The 22,390-nt window shown below is 36.3% G+C and overlaps 1 protein-coding gene across 1 annotated transcript in view; it reads left to right on the forward strand.

Annotated features, from left to right (window-relative positions):
* MRPL1 (mitochondrial ribosomal protein L1) overlaps nucleotides 1-21,605 on the forward strand; it is a 94,331-nt gene extending 72,726 nt beyond the window's left edge. Inside the window, exons 8-9 of the mRNA XM_049790284.1 lie at nucleotides 19,822-19,903; nucleotides 21,485-21,605. Coding sequence (XP_049646241.1) covers nucleotides 19,822-19,903; nucleotides 21,485-21,603 — 201 coding nt within the window. The 3' untranslated portion in view covers nucleotides 21,604-21,605. The remainder of the gene's footprint in view (nucleotides 1-19,821; nucleotides 19,904-21,484) is intronic.
* Nucleotides 21,606-22,390: the final 785 nt, after the last annotated feature.

Here is a 22,390-nt window from a genome sequence, read left to right on the forward strand (position 1 = left end):
GTGTCTGGCTATTCTAGCGTAAGCCTGCTGGAATAGACTTTGAAGTAATTTTCAAAGGATGCCTGTTAGTTTTTATAACATACCACAGATACATTTTAATGTTAGGTGTGAGGCTCTCAGAATTTCCTTTGCCTTTCCTCCTGGTAGATTCCTTGTGTAATATAAGATAATTGAACCCCAGCCTTCTTTTCATGAGTACTTCTAAGTGTAATTGTAGACCATTTGCATTGTTGAATGGTTTCTTTAAACTTCTCTTCTAATTTTTATTAATACTGACTTTTCTGTGTTACAGGAACACACATAATATCCTTATACTTGTCAAAAAGTATTATTATAATGTTCCCTCTTTTAACTTTGTTAATGTTGATGGCTTTACTTGGTTTTAAGTCTATCTTACAGTTTTATTTATTCAGAGTGGTGAAGATTAAAGGATAGAACTTACTACCAGGAAAATACTATAATGTAAAATAGGACACATTAGTGCTTGTGAAAAACATTGATCAAGAAAAGGAAATGAACTGTTTAAAATTTTTGAATAGTTTATCCTCTCATAGTATTTAATACTACAATGAATTATAAGAATAATGGCCCATTATTATAATAATTAAAAGAATCTATAAATATATATATAAATATATAAAATAACTCAAGTTTCTGTATATATGCCAGGTAAGAACTGTTATATTTGAATCCAAATTCATTAGATTGCATATGTTTGTTTATATAGCCTTCATGACTTTTACAGATTTTATTTTGAAATTATTTAAACTTAAAAAATCACTTGTGGTTAGCATATCAGAAAAATTTTAGGATAGAAATATGGATTACTTTATAATTATACACTGGGCCCTTAAAATGATATAGTTGTCCTATATCCTTTGTGTCATATTTTGTCATTTTGGCTTATTTTAAGTGCTTTGCTGTCAGTAATTTGGTAGAATTTTTTACACGTTATTAAAAATCTGACTTCCATATTATAAAAAAATAAATAAATAAAAAAATCTGACTTCCAAATAAATTTTAATGAAAACCTGTTCTATTTCTATGAACTTTTCTGTTTTAGCCTTTTACTTCATAATCGGAAAGAATTATTTAGGGTGCAAAGCTAAAACAAGTTTTAAGAGACGTTTTTAAAATGATATTACCATATATTATTACCATAATATTATTTTTATGAAAAAAAAAACTCCACAGAAAGAAGAGTCTTAATGCTTTATCTTAGTTTTGTAGAACAATGGAAATTTCTTGAATTTATAGCACTTTTAAAAAAGAAAAACCTGGGGCCGGAGCAATAGCACAGTGATAGGGTGTTTACCTTGTATGTGGCTGATCCAGGATGGACCTTGGTTCAATCCCCGGCGTCCCCCAAGCCAGGAGCAATTTCTGAACGCCTAGCCAGGAGTAACCCCTGAGCATCACAGGGTGTGGTTCCCCCCCCAAAAAAAAAATAAAAAGAAAAGAAAAACTATGACAGAAAACGGAGCAGAAGGGTTAAGACACTTGCCTGGGGCAGGGCGGTGGCGCTGGAGGTAAGGTGCCTGCCTTACCTGCGCTAGCCTAGGAGACGGACCACGGTTCGATCCCCCGGCGTCCCATATGGTCCCCCAAGCCAGGAGCGACTTCTGAGCGCATAGCCAGGAGTAACCCCTGAGCGTTACCGGGTGTGGCCCAAAAACCAAAAAAAAAAAAAAAAAAAAAAAAAAGACACTTGTCTTTGCATGTTGTTGACCTGGATCCAATCCCTGGCACCACATACAGTCTACAAACACCTTCAGGAGTGATTCACTGAGCACAGAGCCAAGAGGAAGCTCTGAGCACTACTGGTATGGACCCCTAATTTTAAAAAGCAGGAAAACCTAAATAGAAATTAAACCATGATGGGGCCGGAGAGATAGCATGGAGGTGGGGCGTTTGCCTTTCATGCAGAAGGTCATTGATTCGAATCCCGGTATCCCTTATGGTCCCCCGTGCCTGCCAGGGGCGATTTCTGAGCATAGAGCCAGGAGTAACCCCTGAGCACTGCTGTGTGTGACCCAAAAACCAAAAAAAAAAAAAAAAAAAAAAAAAAAAAGAAAGAAAAAGAAAGAAAGAAATTAATTAAACCATGTTAATAATAGCATTTTAGGTAAGGAAATAAATGAATAGCACAATATTTTTTTGGTACTGTGACTTTTATAAAGCTCTGTGGTATGCTACCCTGCATTCCCCCTCTCTTTCTCACAAAGCTCCTGCCCACTGTAGTCCCCAGTCCCCAAAACTCCAAGAAAGGGTAACGTTGAACAGAGGAAATATGAGTAACTGACTGTACGATCACCTGAGGTTTGGTTTTTATTTTGCAGAAATTTAAACACAGAAATCTGGCTTCTGCTAAGTAGCAGAATAATATAATCTCACATTACTTTCAAACCACACTTTTTTCCACCCATATATTTTGCTTTCTTTCCCTTTCTCTCTTTTACTAATTTTTTAACTTATTAATTCAGCATATCATGCCAAATACATTGAAAGTAGAAATATGTGGTTTTTGGGGAGTGGATACACTGGCACTGCTCAGGACTTACTCTTGACTCTGTGCTCAGGGATTGTACCCAGCTAATCCTGAGTGTGCAAGGCAAACACCCTATATGGAATCTTATTGCTTTGGCCTGGCATAATATTTTAAATAACCTTACAAGGACTGACTGATGGCTTTTATTACTTTCTTACTACTCTACCATAAAATGCAGAGACTGAAGAATAAAAAGGGTTTGCAGAATGAGATTATTTTTATTTTCTCTTTATGGTATTAAAAAAGACTAACATTGTTCTTGTAGAGCTTAATATATCTAAAAAGTTCTGAGATAGTGACCAGAGAAGATAGTACAGTGAGTAGGGTTCTTGCCTTGCACATGACCAACCCAGTACCTAGCATAATTCTAGGTACTATTTACCAGTGCATCAACAAAGGAGATAGGAATTCCTTTTGTTCTGGGGTGTATATGTGTATAGATGTGTATGTCATATATATTATACACACAAAGAAGATAAATAAAATACCTGGAAATAGGAGATCAAACAAATAAGGTTTTTCTTTCTTTGTTTGAGTTACACTCTTTAATGCTCAGGGCTTACTCCTAAGTGTACAGGGATGACTCCTAGCAGGTTTAGGGGACCATACAGGGTGCCAGGAATTGAACCTAGGTCAACTGCATCTAAATCAAGCACAACTACCCTTTGTCCTATCTGGCACCACAAATAAGTGTTTTAAATATACATTTCAGATAGATGTTCTAGAGAAAAAAAAAGATTAGAAGAAATGTACATCAGTAAAATAAATAGGCGGTTGGAATTTTAAATGGTCTATCTCATGAAACCATCACTGATGCAAAGAAAGTGGTTGAAGAGAGTTATAAGTAGAAGGAATAGCAAAAGCAAAGACCTTGAGGTGTGTATTTTGCATGTGTGAGGAGTGTATTTTGCATATGTTGTACACAGAGCAGGAAGGCTTTGGAAGAATTTAGGCACAGAAATTACATGAGCTGACTTTTTTTTTTAAACACCTTGATTACATACATGATTGTGTTTGGGTTTCAGTCATGTAAAGAACACCACCCATCACCAGTGCAACATTCCCATCACCAATGTCCCAAGTCTCCCTCCTCCCCACCCGACCCCCACCTGTACTCTAAACAGGCTCTCCATTTCCCTCATACATTCTCATTATTAGGACAGTTCAAAATGTAGTTATTTCTCTAACTAAACTCATCACTCTTTGTGGTGAGCTTCCTGAGGTGAGCTGGAACTTCCAGCTCTTTCTCTTTTGTGTCTGAAAATTATTATTGCAAGAATGTCTTTCATTTTTCTTAAAACCCATAGATGAGTGAGACCATTCTGCGTTTTTCTCTCTCTCTCTGACTTATTTCACTCAGCATAATAGATTCCGTGTACATCCATGTATAGGAAAATTTCATGACTTCATCTCTTCTGACAGCTGCATAATATTCCATTGTGTATATGTACCACAGTTTCTTTAGCCATTCATCTGTTGAAGGGCATCTTGGTTGTTTCCAGAGTCTTGCTATGGTAAATAGTGCTGCAATGAATATAGGTGTAAGGAAGGGATTTTTGTATTGTATTTTTGTGTTCCTAGGGTATATTCCTAGGAGTGGTATAGCTGGATCGTATGGGAGCTCGATTTCCAGTTTTTGGAGGAATCTCCATATTGCTTTCCATAAAGGTTGAACTAGACGGCATTCCCACCAGCAGTGGATAAGAGTTCCTTTCTCTCCACATCCCCGCCAATACTGTTCATTGTCATTCTTTGTGATGTGTGCCATTCTCTGTGGTGTGAGGTGGTATCTCATCATTGTTTTGATTTGCATCTCCCTGATGATTAGTGATATGGAGCATTTTTTCATGTGTCTTTTGGCCATTTGTATTTCTTCTTTGTCAAAGTGTCTGTTCATAAGAAGTCAAACTCACTGTTTGCAGATGACATGATACTCTACTTAGAAAACCCCAAAGACTCTACCAAAAAGCTTCTAGAAACAATAGACTCATATAGCAAGGTGGCAGGTTACAAAATTAACACACAAAAATCAATGGCCTTTCTATACACCAATAGTAATAAGGAAGAAATGGACATTAAGAAAACAACCCCATTCACTATAGTGCCACACAAACTCAAATATCTTGGAATCAACTTGACTAAAAATGTGAAGGACCTATACAAAGAAAACTTTAAAACTCTGCTTCAAGAAATAAGAGAGGACACGCGGAAATGGAAACACATACCCTGCTCGTGGATTGGTAGGATTAACATCATCAAAATGGCAATACTCCCCAAAGCACTGTACAGATTTAATGTGATCCCCCTAAAGATACCCATGACATTCTTCAAAGAAGTGGATCAGGTACTTTTGAAATTTATTTGGAACAATAAACACCCTCGAATAGCTAAAGCAATCATTGGGAAAAAGAATATGGGAGGAATTACTTTCCCCAACTTTAAACTTTACTACAAAGCAATAGTTATCAAAACAGCATGGTATTGGAATAAGGACAGGTCCTCAGATCAGTGGAATAAGCTTGAATACTCAGAGAATGTTCCCCAGACATACAATCACCTAATTTTTATTTTTATTTTTATTTTTTTTGGGGGGGGTCACACCCAGTAACGCTCAGGGGTTACTCCTGGCTATGTGCTCAGAAGTTGCTCCTGGCTTGGGGGACCATATGGGACACCGGGGGATCGAACTGCGGTCCGTCCAAGGCTAGCGCAGGCAAGGCAGGCACCTTACTTTTAGCGCCACCGCCCGGCCCCTCAATCACCTAATTTTTGATAAAGGGGCAAAAAATCCTAAATGGAACAAAGAAAGCCTCTTCAACAAGTGGTGTTGGCACAACTGGGTAGCCACTTGCAAAAAATTCAACTTAGACCCCCAGCTAACATCATGTACGAAGGTAAAATCCAAATGGATTAAAGACCTCAATATCAGACCCAAAACCATAAGATATATAGAACAACACGTAGGTAAAACACTCCAGGACATTGAGACTAAAGGCATCTTCAAGGAAGAAACTGCACTCTCCAAGCAAGTGAAAGCAGAGATTAACAGATGGGAATATATTAAGCTGAGAAGCTTCTGCACCTCAAAGGAAATAGTGCCCAAGATACAAGAGCCACCCACTGAGTGGGAGAAACTATTCACCCAATACCCATCAGATAAAGGGCTAATCTCCAAAATATACAAGGCACTGACAGAACTTTACAAGAAAAAAACATCTAATCCCATCAAAAAATGAGCTGACTTTTGAAAGACTCATTTATACTGCTCTTTTGAAACAATACTTAATCTTATATTAATAAGTTTTAGGGTTTTCTTTTTTGTTTTTCTATCCTTTTGGTTTTAGGCTGATTTCACTTCAGCAATAAATCTGAAACTCAAAGATATACAAGACTGTTTATGCAGCACTTTTGAATTTCGATTGGTATTTAATTGGCATTCGCGTGTATATCTCTTTATTGGCATTGTTAATGGTGTGTAGGGGGATTTGTTTTGTGCTATTTGGATTTGGTGTTGGATTATGAAATGTGTAGCTTCCTATCTTTTTGTGCTCAAGAGCAATCTATGTTACTGTTACTGAGAGTTATCTCTTTCAAGTTTTTTAAAATTAAATAAACTTGCCCCAGTTCCTTTCTAGTTTGTCGAATATATGCCTGGGGCCTTCTTTCCCTAGACTTTCCTGCGTGTGGCCTCCTTGCTACATTTAGATTTCCCTTCAGATACCACACTCTTTAGAGAAGCCCTTTTTAAAACTCTTTTTAAAATCACAACCTTCATACTCTCATTTCTTTGTTCATCTTTATCTATTTTAATGAAGTAACTTCTTTTTTTTTTAGAGGGATAGAGAAAAGGTAACTCATTCAAGGGGTGGGGACAAACTTCATCTTGGGAAGAGAAGTGAAAGAGAAGAATTATATGCCCCAAGTTGGGAAATACGTGCTTCCAAAATGAAACACACCTGATCATTTAACGTTTTTTTGGTAATGTGATTACTACTTTTGTGCATGTTTGCCATGCTCTCTAGCACCATGGAGATAAAGACTTAGGTATTTTTAGTAATGTGTTCCATGCGCTGAAAAAATTTCTGGCAAACAATTGGTACTTAACATAAGTGATTTAATACCATTTTTAATTCTTCTCCTGGCTAATAGACTGTGGGTTGGTTTCTCTTCTCTCCACCAGTTTTTGGGCCACAGCTGGCAGTTCTCTGAGCTTACTCCTGAGTTTCCTCAGGGATTACTCCTGGTGGGCTCAAGGAACCATAAGGGGATTGAGTCTAGGTCAGTTGTGTGCAAATCAAGGACCCTGCACGCACTATTATCTTTGATACCCTCTGTTTTTGTTTTTGTTTTTTGTTTTGTTTTGTTTTAGTTTGGTATTTTGTTTGGTTTTGTTTGGTTTTGGACTTTATGAGTCATACTGGCTGTGCTCAGGGAACATCCCTGGTGGGCTTAGGGAAGGAACCATGGGGAATGCAGGAATCGAACTCTATTGGCCATGGTCAAAACAAATATCCTACCTGCCTAACATCCTTTTGGTTTTGCCCAAGTTTTATTTTATTTATTTATTTTTTGGTTTTTGGGCCACACCCGGCGGTGCTCAGGGGTTACTCCTGGCTGTCTGCTCAGAAATAGCTCCTGGCAGGCACGGGGGACCATATGGGACACCGGGATTCGAACCAACCACCTTTGGTCCTGGATCGGCTGCTTGCAAGGCAAACGCCGCTGTGCTATCTCTCCGGGCCCAAGTTTTATTTTTCTTAAGTAGATTTTTTTACTAAAGTTGGGTACATCATTAAAGCATCATCAATTAGCATAACATCATACAGTTAGCAATTTATTTGTAAATGCTCTCAATATTTGCATATTTTTGTTTCAGTTTTTAATTTTAGAATTTTTAATTGAGGGACTGAAGAGTTAGTTCAAATGTTTGTTTCATGCTCTGCACAAAGAACTTTGGTTCTATCTCTTGCACCACATGATCCTGAGCCCTGCAATACTGCTGATATTGGTATTTGCTTATTGGCCCCAAGCAAACCAAAAGGAAAAAAAACACCAGATGAAAGAAGAGAGCTATACAATCTCTGCCTCTCTCTGTCTCTATCTCTGTCTCTCTCTCTTTCTTTCTCTCTCTCTCTCTCTCTTTCTCACACACACACACACACACACACACACACACACACGAGATATACATATATCATATTTACTTGAAAAGCTAGTAAGTTTGCTTAAAGAAAATGCTATTTTAAATATTTAGAGTCACTTAAAAGCAAGTTGCACACTTAACTCGAACATTATTTGCTTTCAAATTCAAGATCTACTGTATGAATTTATTTTATAGTTGTAAGTTTTATCTTTTTTGATGTTCTAATTTTATGAGTTTTATGTGACATTTACAAGTTTCCTGTTTTTTCCTTTTAATAATAGTATAAGTCTGATTACATTTTTTGATACCTAATTTTTTTTGTCAATATTTTCATTAGTTTGTCTTGATACGTTTTGGGGGGGGTTGGGCTACAGCTGATGATGGCTGGAAAGTTTATCTCAGAGGGTTTATTATTTCAGATAACTGGGGAAGATCAACAACTGAAGACACTGAAAGCAGGGAGTTTAAGTGAATATAGATTTATTGAAGACTGAGAAGTCCTTCCTCTATCCCACTCCTCCCAAACCTTTTACTATGTTTTGATTCCCAGAACTTTGCTAGGTCTCACCCTCTAGGCAGGAAAAGATTAAATGAGACTTACTCTTAGTACAAGAATAATAATGAAAGCTCTGCTATGAGCAGCTTTATAATCTTTTCCTTCACATTTGAACATTCATAGTGGCTTTATTCCTAATGTCTGAGTGAAGCCTGCTACTTTGAGTTGGTATAATTAAAAGTAATTCTGAGTTTTGAACCAATTTTTTGAGGCCTTGCTCTAAAAAAGAAAGAAAAGTAATCCTTTGGAACGTGTGATTTGTTTGTTACTTATTTTTCACGTTTCCCTTTCCCATTTTTCTTTCCCCCTCTTTTGTTTTCTTTGTTTTTGGGCCACCCCAGTCATGCCTCGGGCTTACTCCTGCCAGGGCTCAGGGGATTAAACCTGGGTCAGCCTTGTGCAAGGTAAGTCCCATACCCACTTTGGTCCATCTTCCTTTCTCCTTCATTTTCCTTTCTTTAATTGTGCTTTGATGTTTTTCCTTTTTGCTTTCTTTTGTCCTCTTTTTCCTTTGTTTTTCCTTTTCTTCCTTCCTTATCTACCTGTGTGTTGGAAAGACATGGAAAATAATATTATATTAGATTTCTGGGAAAATTTCTATGAATTCATGGGAAATGTGTATCATTGAGTGGTTTTCTGGGACTTTGAGCTTAATTAATTTTGATTACATGGAATATATAATAAAATGTTCCTTGGTAGGTCCTGCCTGAATTAATAATGATATTATATAATTATAAACATGTTACTTATATTACAGATGTCTTTAACATATTTTGAATGTTCTCTAAATGTGTCTAAACTTTCCTATAATATAATTTCCTTTTTATCATTTTCATAAAACTTTCAAATCATATTTGACTGTCACTGAATTGTTACTAGTACCAAGTTAGTGGTACCAGTATTTTTATTATTTCATTGATTCCTCCTATGGATGAGTGTAGTTGTCTTTTGTTTATTTTCTTATATTATAGCACTGATTCCCACTAATGTCCTATAAAACCAAGTTAAATAAAAAAAAAAGTAAATCAGGGGCCAGAACTATGCACAACGGGCAGGGTGTTCGTCTTGCATGCAGCCTATTGGAATTCTATCCCCAGCATTCCATATGATCCCCCAAGCCTGCCAGAATTGATTTTTTTTTTTTTTTTTTGGTTTTTGGGTCGGACCCTGCAGCACTCAGGCCTTACTACTGGCTTTACGCCCCGAAATCGCTCTTGGCAGGCTCAGGGGACCATATGGGATGCCGGGATTCGAACCACCAACCTTCTGCATGAAAGGCAAACACCTTACCTCCATGCTATCTCTCCGGCCCCCAGAATTGATTTCTGAGCACAGAGCCAGGAGCAACCCCTGAGCACTGCCAGGTGTAGCCCCAAACCAAAAACTAAGAAACAAAAATTGTAAATTATTCCAAAAGGTTATATGCTTTAAAATGATTGTTATTTATTGTTTTAGAAAAATTCCTGTTTTAGACCTGAGAATAGGTAATACAGTGAATAAGATTCTTGACTTGTATGTAGCCCACCTGGATTCAGTTACTATTGCCCTGAACACTGCCCAGAATAATTCCTGAGCAAAGAATTAAGCTCAGGAATAAGCTTTGAGCTCTGCTGGGTATGGTGTCCCCCTTACCCTCCCAGTTTATATCAAAATTTGTGACTATTTTTATTCTTTTTCTTTAATATGTAATAACATGGGCCCGGAGAAATAGCACAGCGGCGTTTGCCTTGCAAGCAGCCGATCCAGAACCTAAGGTGGTTGGTTCGAATCCCGGTGTCCCGTATGGTCCCCTGTGCCTGCCAGGAGCTGTTTCTGGGCAGACAGCCAGGAGTAGTAACTCCTGAGCACTGCCGGGTGTGGCCCAAAAAAAAACAAACAACAACAACAACAACAAAAAATATGTAATAACATATTAAAATTAAATTAAAATAAATTAAATAAAACTAAATAACATTAAAGAAAGAGCATAACTAAACATGATACAAGTTTTGAATAAAAATAGATAATGTGAAATAAAAAGATATCTTAGGTACAGTTAAAGGGAAAACAGCTATAGCTTTTATAGTTGTGTTGGCTCATTTATAGTTATGTAAATATACAGATTGAGGACTAATAATTAAATGATATGGTCAAATCAAGCCCAGGTTTATTTTTTAAAAAAATAAAAATGGGTAGAACAACTCAAATTTATGTTCATATCAAATCATGCTTAGACTTGATTTAACTCAAGTTTCTTGTCTAAGTCTCAGTTATACTTGAAGCTTTGACATAATAGAAAATTAGTGTCTTTGATGTGGTTTTTTTTTTACCTTCTTTTTAAAGTTGTGGATACAGCTCATTTATAGGCATGTATCACTATGTTTTGTTTCTTTAATAGTGAATTGTTTTGTGTCAAGTGTGTTGTCAGCCTGGCAGTTGATAAAAGCCAAAGTAAATGGTAACAAAATAAACAAGTCTAGGGCAGGGTAATATAAGCAGTAAAACCTTGTGTTGGAATCAGAATTTCAGTTTTAATGAACATGAACATGTTACAGCAAGAAAATTGAATGTACTGGAGTTCAGTGAAACAGTAAGTTGGAGAGAGCATTGCATAGAAATTGAAGGCTTATTTTAATCCTTTAACCTAAACAACTAGGTTCTGAAAATTGAAAATGTGACAAGGAAGTAATATTATTTAAATCAATTAGATACAGACAGTTGTTGAATAAATGTATCAGTCCACTGGGCCATGGCACCCTGCCACTTCCCTTCCTGCTTTCCTTCATTCCTTCCAGTTGATGATTAACTGTTTGTTTTATTTTTGTATTCTACAGTGTGCTGTGACAGAGATAAGGGAATTAGAAAGGGAGGGAATAAACTGGAATATAAAAGTCAAAATCTGTACTTATTATTTAAAAGTAAGAAAGTAGATTGTCAACAAATCTTAAATCTCCAAGAATATAGAGGATACGTCCAAGAAATTTATTGCAGACAAATGATGTTTTCTGATACAAGAGTTGGCAAACAGTAGCTTTATGGCCTGTACTGAGCTTAGAATGTCTTGTAAGGAGTCTTAAAGGTTGTATCAATATTTTTAACAAAGGAAGATGCCACAGGGTATATGACCATCAACTCAAAGGCTAAGATATTTAATAGTTTGGTCCTTTACAGAAAAAGTTTGTCACCCCTAAATTATAAATTCTTAACATACAATCCTAGGAAGTTCTGGCTCTAGGTAAGATGATATAATCATGTAATACCCTGTCTCTCCCACTGATTGCGTGCAGTTCCTATTTGAAGACTGAAAGTAAAGTAAATAGTAACAGGTGAATTGGGTAAAACCAGAATTTGAAGTACCACCAAATTAGTGGTGAATATGCAGCTTTTGCTCTGGTTTTGCCAGAGGCTGGTCTCTGAAGCCAGGAAGTACATCAGTGCCAGCAGAGCTACAGTGGAGGATGTCCTTGACTTCTGATTTGAGAAGTAACGAGGTTCCTAGCAGTGAGTGTGTGTGCCAAGGTGGACATAGGAACTAAGACTTTAAGGAATGGAATGGCCTGTTGGATGAGAGGCTCTGTGGTCACAAGAGGGTGAGACACCATCTTTGCTTTTTTTCCTTTGTCTTCTTGCCACTTGGTTTCCAAAGCAGAAACAGTTACAGAAAGTGGGTAGCAAAATGAGATAAAGTCTCTCAGTTTTCTGGGAAGGGTCCCAAAAAGGAGAGCTACAGGGTACCAGGAAACTATGCAAAGTAGCATCATACACATTATTTATACACTCCTAAAATGAAGTTTGTGGAGATGACCGAAGAAAAACTCAGAAAATGTGAAGATAGATCATAGAATTTATCTTAGTTGAAAAACAGACATAAGAGAGCCTTAGGGAACCAAAACAAGAGTCAGAGGGTCCTTAGGGGACAGTAACACAGATCTAACAATCAAAGCATTGTGGTCCCAAGAGGAGAGGAAGTAATATCATGCAGAAAATAGCTTTTAAGAAATAATGGCAAAGTTAAGAAGAAACTTTTTCCATTGCTACAATACAGTAGAAAAGTATAATGATACCATATCAAAGCTGAACTAAATAAAACTAAACATATACTTACCATTTGACCTAGTAATTCTACTCTAACATTTAGCCCCATAGAAATGAAGATTTCCAAGAGAAATCAAAACTTATATTCACAGGACTAAGTGTTCTTATAATTGTTTGTAGTGCTTATATTGATAATAATCAAAAGCTGGAGAAATCCATTTGTCTTTTTGTGAATTGGCTTTTTAACAGACCTACTAGTACAACATTAATACAGTAAAGTACAACTCTGTGACCAAAAGAATGTGAAATATTAATGGATACAACAATTAGGTCTCAAACAGTAGCACACTGTCACTTGGGTGACAGCAGTCTGAAAAGTTTACATTAATGACACCAAAGCTCAGACAAGATCAGCTAGCTTTCATAAATTAAAATAAGATGTTTTACTTTTGATTTGGGGTCATATGCAGCAATGCTTAGGGATTACTTCTGGCTCTGCACTCAAGGAATTACTCCTAGCAGGACTCAGGGAACCATTATCGGATGCCTGAAATTGAACCTGGGCTGACCAAGTGCAAGGCAACCCTACCTGTAATACTATCTCTCCTTTCTCTCCAATCCATGATTTCATAACATTTTAAACTTGTTCTCTAAGGAACTGTCACAAGAGGGATAACAACCCACCAATGTCAAAGTATTTTTAAATCAAATATTTAAGACACATATCTAGAATATATAAGGAATGCTCATAATTAATTGAGTAGCAAAAAGCTTAATTTTAAAAATGAGGAAAGACTGAGAATAAACATTTCTCTAAAGAAAATATACAGTGGCCAAGAAACACATAAAAATGCTCAGTTTTAGTCATCAAGAAAATGCAGTTTTATGAGCCAAAGTGATAGTACAGTGGGTAGAATGCTTGCTTTACATGTGGCTGACCTGGGTTTGATCTCTGGCACCACATATGTTTGTTTCCCTGATCACCACTAACAATGATCTCTGAGTACAGCTTCAGGAGTAAGCCCTGAGCATGGTCAGGCATGACTCCCAAACAAACAACAAAACAAAGAGAATGTAGTTTTAACCCAAAGTGAATTTCTACCTCATCCTTAGTGGATACATTTTATTATTGAAAAACAACAACAGCAACCCCAATCAGAAATTACAAGTATATCAAGGCCAAATAGAAACTCCTGCATTACTGATGGAGATGAAAATTTTATGAGCATTTCTCATAAAATCAAGCCATTGCCAAAATCCATCCAATTTTACTTATAGATAAATCCTTCAAATAAATGGAAACAGATTTAAACCAGTAGACACACATGATGTTCCCAGTGTCAATTTATTCACATTAGCCTAAAAGTGGAAGCAACCAAAAAGGTCCATTGAATTGGCAGGATAAAGTATTTGAGGACCATGGATGTTACTCATTTTCAGAGTACTTGCTTGCATATATGAGTCCCTGGTACTGAATCCCTAAGCACTGGGGTGTGGGGGTGGGGGTGAGTGGAGGGAGGGTGGGAAGGAAGAGAATAGGCACAATGGAATACAATGGAATATTATTTAACATTTAAAAAAGAACATTCGGACACATGGCACGACATGTCAACCTTTTAAAACATTATGCTAAATAAAATAAAGGACAAATATTAAAGGATTCCACTTATATGAGGTACCTAAACCAATGGATTCATGGGGATAAAAGTGGAATGGTAGTAGAATGGTTGCAGAATTTGGATTGGAAAAGCTGGAAATTAGTGTCCAATAGATATAAGGTCTTAGATTGCAAAATGAAAGTCGTCTGAAGGTGGTTCATGGTGAAAGTTGCAAAAGAAGATACTTAATACTATTGAACTACACTTCAAGATACTTAGAATGAACATGTCCGACCCCTTGCCTCAGCACTACTTTCTAGAGCCCAAATTTGGAAACAGTCCAGCTTTCCATGAACAGAAAACTTGGATACACCCTCTCCCTCCCTCCCTCCCTCCCTCCCTCCCTCCCTCCCTCCCTCCCTCCCTCCCTCCCTCCCTCTCTCGTACATACACACAACAAAATCATATAGTTTGCTAGTCCTTAAAATTAGAGGGGATCATGCTGAGTAACATAAGACAAGAGGGACAGGCATGAAGATGTGTCTCCTAAGTAGAATATAAAGAAGTGTAGTTAATAACAAATGGCCAAAGGCAACAGAACATAAGCAGTGGTCTCTAATACTGAGCCTAGTATAGCTGCCAAGTGCAGAGGTGGAAAGGGAGGGGGAATTGGGCTGGGCCGGGGACCCAGAGTTAGTGGTATAGGATATGAAACTGGAAAATTGTATTATGGAACTCTGTCATGAAAAGTGTTGTAAATTATGGGGACTAAAATAAAATTTTAAATACACTCATAGGCAAAAAATAGTTATAATATTAAAGTTGATTAATATTACTATTTTAAAAAACATGAAGAAAGGGCAAGCTTACACACTACTATTCCATCTGTATGACATTTTAAATCAGATAATACCAATAGGTATTGATATAGATTAATGATAACTGCCTAAATCTTCTAACTTTTGAATAGTTCTAATTTTCCAGAGTGGTCCAAATAAAAATCAGGCAGTGTCAACTTTTAATTAATTATAAGTGAACAAAGAATCAGTTTATTAGAAAAATACAAATACAGTTTTGGGGAGAAAATTATGTTAATAGATGGTAATTCCACTTCAATGTTGAGGTCACATTAGACTAGAAATATAGAACATATTAAAAATGGTCATCATACAAGATCTCTAGCTACAGAGGCATGATTCTATCACTCACGACAGAGTGGGAAGTTTCCAGGTACCACAGAAGGATCTAGGGGAGTGTTAAAGAACATGTACGGAGCCTGAGGATATTTCCATGACATTATACTTTAAGGGCGGAGAAACTCTTTATCTCTCAGGCCAAAGGAATTCCCTTTCTAATACCCTCAATATTTACTGTGCCTATGCAAGAAAAAAGAAAACAGAGAAGCACAAATCAAAAATTATTTTTAGTTTTGTTATTGTTGTTTGTGTATATGTGTATGCTTTGTTTTGTTTTCTTTTTTTTTAATTTTAGGACTGTGGTTAGAGTGGCTGCTGTCTATATTGCTTTGGTGCTTTTCGATTTTTTTGTTTGATTTTTTTTTTATCTTTTTTTTTTTTTTTTGTATTGTTATGTTTTTCTTCCTTTTCCCTTTCTGCTCTTAAACTGATAGATATAGCCTCTAGGACGCCTCCCATTTTTTGCTTGTTTGATTTTTGCTCCATTTTATTTTACTTATTTATTTTTCTCTTTCCGTCTAACAGAACCACACAACTTGAGCCATCTGGTTCTGCCCCACAAATGGAGGGAAAAATAATGGAGGGTACCAAGACCAAATTATTAAGTAGAAATAAAAAAAAATGATCAGATTTAAACACCAAATCCAAAGCCAATGACAACAGAATTGATACCCAATTTACAACATTCTAGACACAGAAAGGACCACTTACAAATAGCAGCCTGGGTGGTAAAAGAGAGGGATATGGGATGCATGCTGGGAACTGGGATGGAGGGAGGACAACATTGGTGGTGTGAATGCCCCTGATTCATTAGTAATCCACTTCGATTAAAATAAAAAAAAAAGGTCATCATAGTGACAGGCTGTCAGTGGCTATGAGTAGCTAAGAGAGATCACAAGGGGAAGGTGTTTGTTTGAGGTGGTGGTTACTCAAACATATATGAATTAAAATTCATGGAAATTTGCATTACCTCATAAAAGGTTACTCTGACTGCCTTTTAATTAAAAACCTGATTAAATACATACAAGCCTGTAGTAACATAATTAGCCGTGATGGTGGGGAGGTTGATGGAGGACAGACACTTGTGTCTGTCCCCCATAGTGATAAGATCCTAAATTTTAAAGAAAAAAGAAGTAGCATCTTGAGAACTAGCTAGTTTTTATCACTTTAAGTATTATGACAAAACTTTTAACAAACAAGTACATAATATAATATTAGAAAAATACTGTGAGAATATAAAATCATTCAGAAATTGCCATTGGTAACATTACACTAATTTTTATTACTGTTCTTTTGTTTATATAATTGCTTCACTAATCACTAAATTTCTTCCAAAGTATTTTAATAGTCTTATTTTAGTGTTATGTGGATATATTTTAATTTCTTCAGCTGTATTCTTTTCTGTTTTGCATTTAGACTTTCTAATTTTTCAGTGTTATAAAATTATTCTCATAAACATCAATTTGCAGTTTTTTAAAATGCAACATTTTTTAAAATAGGGCTGGAGCAATAGTATAGTGAATGGTTAGGACATTTGCCTAGTATGTGGCCAACTCAGTTTTGATCCCCAACATCCTATATATTTTCCTGAGCATCACCAGGAGCGATCCTTGAGTGCAGAACCAAGAATAATCTCTGAGCATTGCTGTGTGTGTCTCCCACGCTCAAATAAATAAAATAATTTTTATTTGCAACTTCTTTTTTTCTACCCTAGACTTTGGAGTGCTGCATTAGTTTGACTTATTTATAAGACATCTTGCTTCATTCTCTTTTTTAGGCCTGATGCCAATCTACATTTTTTTGGTACCTGTTTTCCTTTTGGGGAGGGTGGGATGGATGGACTCACACCCAAAAGTACTCAGGGAGTACTCTTTGTTCTGTGTTAAGGGGTCACTGTCAACTGGACTGGGAGATTCATATGGCATGTTGGGGACTGAACCCAGTTTGCCTACATGCAAAGTAAGCAGCCTACCCTCGGTACTCTCTTTCCAGCCTTTGTTTTCAATTCTCTTACCAGCTTTTATAAACTGGATACTTTTTGTAGCACATGTTCAACTAACCAATTTCACCTTTATGCTCCCCATTTTTTGAGGTATCCCTGAGTCTTTCCTACTTAGGGAGATGTTGATTATGATGGTTGTTTGAGATGTTAATTGTCTGTATTTTTCATTAGAAGATTTTAATAACTATTCTTTTTGCTTTCATAATTGAATTCTGGTTGTCAATTTAGAAACTCACCATATAGTATCTGGTTTCAAATTCACATACAAAATTATGACAACTCTTATAATGTTGCTAAGCATTTTTCCGACTATTAATTTGAGTGGCAGAACAATCTTAGCCTGACAAAACACTCCTTGTCTAAGAGTAGATGCATAATAAAATATCCAAAACTTGTTAGACTTCCATAGAGCTTTGTTAACGAGCACAACAAAGCAAAACAGTTTTGCTCCAGTAAGTTATTGATTTTATCTGTTCAGTTCAAAATTCCTCTTTGTCATCCAAACCTCAGGTAGCACAAACTGGCCTGAGTGAGAGCCAGCTTCAGCTCTCAATCTGATTTTGTAAGTGATGTTTGGTTGGGTTATAATAGCCGAGTCAATTTTTTATGCATTAAATGTGTTTGCATTCATGCAACAGCAGCCAAATCGTGTAGTTGCAATGGAGACTGATCTGCAGAACTTAAAATATTTATTCTGACCATTTACCAGAAATGTTTGCAAACACGTTTTATTTCTATAATTCTTTCTCATACACATATTGAGATATACTATTTGTCAACTTAGAAACATCCAATAGCTTCTCACTGCTAGCAGTATATTGTAAAATCTTAGTTTTGCATTGAGATCTTTTGGCAATGTAATCTCACCACTTTATCCATTTCAAATGTATCTTCTCATCTTCTCAATGATTGTTCCTGAAATCTAGAGTTACCAGTGCGCAGCCTAAAGCATAAGGTTAAATTTGGCCCTTTACTTTTTTGAGCTCATATGGTTCTATTTTATTTTGTTGAATCAGTATCTTTAAACTGAATTGTTACATAGAAATCTACATTTTTATTTTCAGGGCCAGAGCTATAATAGTACAGAATTGGTAGAGTGTTTGCCTTGCACACAGTCAACCTGGGTTTGATCCCTGGCACTACATAAGGCCCCTAAACCCACCTGGAATGAGCTTTGAGTACAGAGCCAGGAGTAAGCTTTCAGAGGTAAACAATACGGGGTGCCAGAGAACGAATCTGGGTCCGCTGCATGCAAGTCAAGTGCTCTGCCTGTGTTACTATCGATCTAACCCCAGACCCTAGAAAGCAGAATTTTGTTTGAGCTTGAACTTGAACTCTATTTTTTGCCACTTTCACTTGGAATTTGTCTTATGTACTTTTTTGTTTGTTTTGTTTTGGGGCCATACCCATTGACGCTCAGGGTTTACTCCTGGCGATACCCTCAGAAATTGTTCCTGGCTTGGAGGATCGAACCACAGTCTGTCCTAAGGCTAGCACTTGCAAGGCAGGTGCCTTACCTCTAGTGCCCACTCCGGCCCCTGTTTTATGTACATTTTAAAAAATTTTACGAAGAGCAAAACTCTTTTATACTAAAATATGTGACTCCACCCTGGATTTAGGTGTACCTATCTGAGACCCGCCCATTTCTGGGAGGGGTCTTGGGAACTGAATATTAGGTGTGACCTTACCTGCAAGACCCCGCCCATTCCTGGGAGGGGTCTTGGAATAGGTAGATAAGCCTTGGAGCCAGGGGATTAGGCCCCGTTTGCCCTACTGGGCTCTCTGGCTTTTGGGTCTCTGCTTTCTGGTCTTTGACCAGCATGGAGGTCAAAGGAAAATGGCTGAAAGGAATTAAGATGCAGGGCTAGCGAAGTATGGCTGTGCTTGAAAGGTTATGAGTAGGCCACACACATGTGGTGAATAGGGCATGAATAAAGTTGATGCTTCCTGATGCCTGTCTCTGGATTAAGTCTGATTCCGCCGTTCACCTGGGCCTGGGACCCGCCGGCTGGATGGGGGTTGTGGAGCCATGTGGCCTGGAATGGCATCCACCTCCATCATTAATTATTTAATGCTACAAAAATATATTGTAACTGATTTAGATTTACAGCAAAGAAAAATAACATGCACTGAACTTGAATGAGAAGCCCAAAGATTTTTCAAAAATATAAACTAGGCTTAGGAATTTATTGAATAGAGATTTTTCACTATATATTCCCTTACTGGAATTTTTCCTTAATAGCAGATGATTATCATAGAGTATTAACAAAGCAACCTAAAAATGTCATATATGAAAATATGATACATGTTTACTAAAGTGTTTGTAGACGTGTAGGTTTTATTTTTGGTCTAAATTATAAAAGCATTTCTCAACATTCTCTGGATTTCTTTAAAAGAAACAAATAACTAAAAAAGAAAATACCACTAATTCCTTGGGGGTAGTGAAAGGAGGAGAAATGACGTATTCCACTCTGGATACGCTTTGGGGAAATTGCTTGGAAGTAAAGGAATTTCAGGTGGAGCATCTATAAAACACTTTGCTATAATTTAGTCTATAAGGTAATTAAGTCTTGACATGTAAAGACATGTACTTGTAGCATTCTAAAGGAAATTATTTGATTTTTTTTTTCATATAGGAGCTAAATAACTATTTTCTCTCAGTTGAATATTTGGAAAATTCTGCCTAGGAGAAATACAGCCACGGTTACAATATAATAATCTTGTAACTTTCACATTATTAATGTCATATATTCTTTTCTCTTAGCTGGATATGCCAAGTGACCAGATAATTGCCAATATGCAAGCAGTTATAAATGAAGTTTGTAGGCACAGACCACTGAGTTTGGGTAAGCAGTTTTTTGGAATCGATTTTGTTATAGCCTTGTAAATTAATGAAAATTTAAAATATGAAGAAGTCAGGTTAATAAATGAGGTACAATAGTAGTTTCCAAGAATTCAGTAAATAAAATTGACTTCTGCAAAGGATTCCTAATTCCCTTTGTAATATATATTGTAGTTGTTCAGAAAGGAGGACTTGATAATTCTAATAAGAAGTGCATACTAAAACCATTGCAAATCCCACATTATACCATTAAATACAAAAATGTTTGACAGAAAAAATGTAGCCTTAAAGTTTAGGCTAACTGTATCCTTTAATTAACCTTAAAGTTAATTGTTGGATGAAAATGGAAATTATTTATGAAATGGTGTTTTGTAGCCAGATTATCACTGGCACCAGTGATTGGCTTTCTTGATCTAATTTATTTAAGAAAGAAAATTTGGGGGGTCGGGCAGAGATATAGTACAGCAGGTAGAATGCTTGCCTTGCTCAGTTCTCAGCAACCCTTATGGGATCCTAAGAGTGATTCCTAAATCCTTAGTCGAGTAACTCCTAAGTACCACTTGGTGTCCTACCCTCATCCCACCCTCCACAATAAAAAGTACAAGTTTTTAATATTGTCACTTCTTATACATAGAACAATGTGACTTGACAAGATGTGGAAGCTATGTGGTTGGCTACATAGCACATCCAGTGACCTTTTCATGGCATTACAAGCCACTCACACTCTTAAATTTCATGTTAATAGTTGAAACCATGCCTGGTTTCTTTATGCTCAATTGACTTTCCACCTAAATGGTGAGATTTTAGGCTTGCTATTACAGAAAATCTGTCAGGTTTTGTTTTATAACCAAGATTATAATTAAAACACAAACTTCAGTTATTTTTTTTTTACCTCCTCTGGGAGTTAAACATTTTATAGAATAAGTACATCACTTGTTTGTATGGATTCTTATACTCTGTGGAGAGTTTGGTTTCAGTATAAGATCCTCTGAGACTAGCAAGACTAAAATTAGATGGAAAGCAAATACCTCAAAGTAGTCAGAATTTCTTTTTACCATTTAAATTGTGTGGTAGTGGTGGTGGTAGAGATGGTATGTTGGGATTGAATGTAGGGCCTCATGCAAAGTAAACACTCAGCTACTGAGTCACATCCCTGCCCCTTTGCCATTCATTTAATTGAAGTTCTTTTAATTTTTTTTTTATGAAAAGCTTTTAGTTTTTAGAAGATTTTCTGTTGGGTACAGATTATTTGTGCTATTTTAGGTAAATATTTACACTATTGCCTACACACATGAATATTACCGCCTGCTTACTTTACCTTTGATGTTGTAATACAATGAAATTTTTCTGGAAATAAGAAATGAATTAGTGAAAATGTATAGTTTCAGAGTACAACTAGCTTGTCTTCATCTCTAGAAATGAATGTCTTCCTTTTCTTACAATTCAAAGTAGTAATGCAGTAATATCAGTATTTTTCTATTTGAAACTATAATGAGTTCTATAAGGTTTCTTGTTTTATATTTTATTTTTTTTTAGAAGGCATCTATGAATCGAAGTGAAAGTTGACTCTTGTTTTTATTTCCAGGACCTTTTGTGATACGCGCGTTTCTTCGTAGTTCAACAAGTGAAGGCCTGTTAATAAAGATGGATTCTTTGTTACCTAAAGAAGTAGAAACCAAAGAAAGTAGTAAAGAGGTTTCCTGAAAGTGTTGTATTATGAAGCTATTTGCAGTGGATTAAGAAGCAACAGAGAAAGTTATAAAACTATATTATTTCTATGCTTATTGTCTCATTTCTTGATCATTACTCCTGAAAGAGTTTTAGTACCAGAAAAAAAAAAAAAAAACAACATACATTTAAAAAGTAAGAAAAGCATTTTTTCCTCTAAGTTTTTCTTTTTGGTTCTGTTCAAGTTCGTTCCCTTAGGCTGGAGAGATGATTGAACAGGCAGTCAGTCCCCAACACCACATTGCCCAAGTTTAATCCCTGACAAGATCTCTGAGCACTGCCAGGAGTGACCCTTGAGCACAAAACCAGAAATAGCACCCAAATCATAAACAAATAAAAGGTTGTTCTTTAGAATTTATACTCAGATGCCTCTAATTATAGCAGCAGTGTTTAGTTTACCCATTTTCTCTTGAGACCTGAGGCAAAAGGAATATGCCAAATTCCCTCAAGACAGAATGGTAGAGTTACTAATTCACACACAAAAGAATGACTATTTTATAAAGAAAAATTGGAAAATCTTCATGCTAAAAATTTTAAATGCTATTTGCAAGAGTATTAATTTAGAAAAATTGTATCATAATATATAGATGAGAAATTTTTTCTCTTAGAAATTATTATTTTTTTTACTATAGTAGTACTATGTACGTTAATGGTACATTGCAATACACAAGGTGAATATATGGTATTTTAACATATATGACCTCATCTGATCCTTCATTCCCCTGGTTATTGTTTATTAAATGAAGAGCCCATGAGATTGAAA

Source organism: Suncus etruscus, chromosome 16 (genome assembly GCF_024139225.1).
Source record: "Suncus etruscus isolate mSunEtr1 chromosome 16, mSunEtr1.pri.cur, whole genome shotgun sequence".
NCBI lineage: Eukaryota > Metazoa > Chordata > Mammalia > Eulipotyphla > Soricidae > Suncus > Suncus etruscus.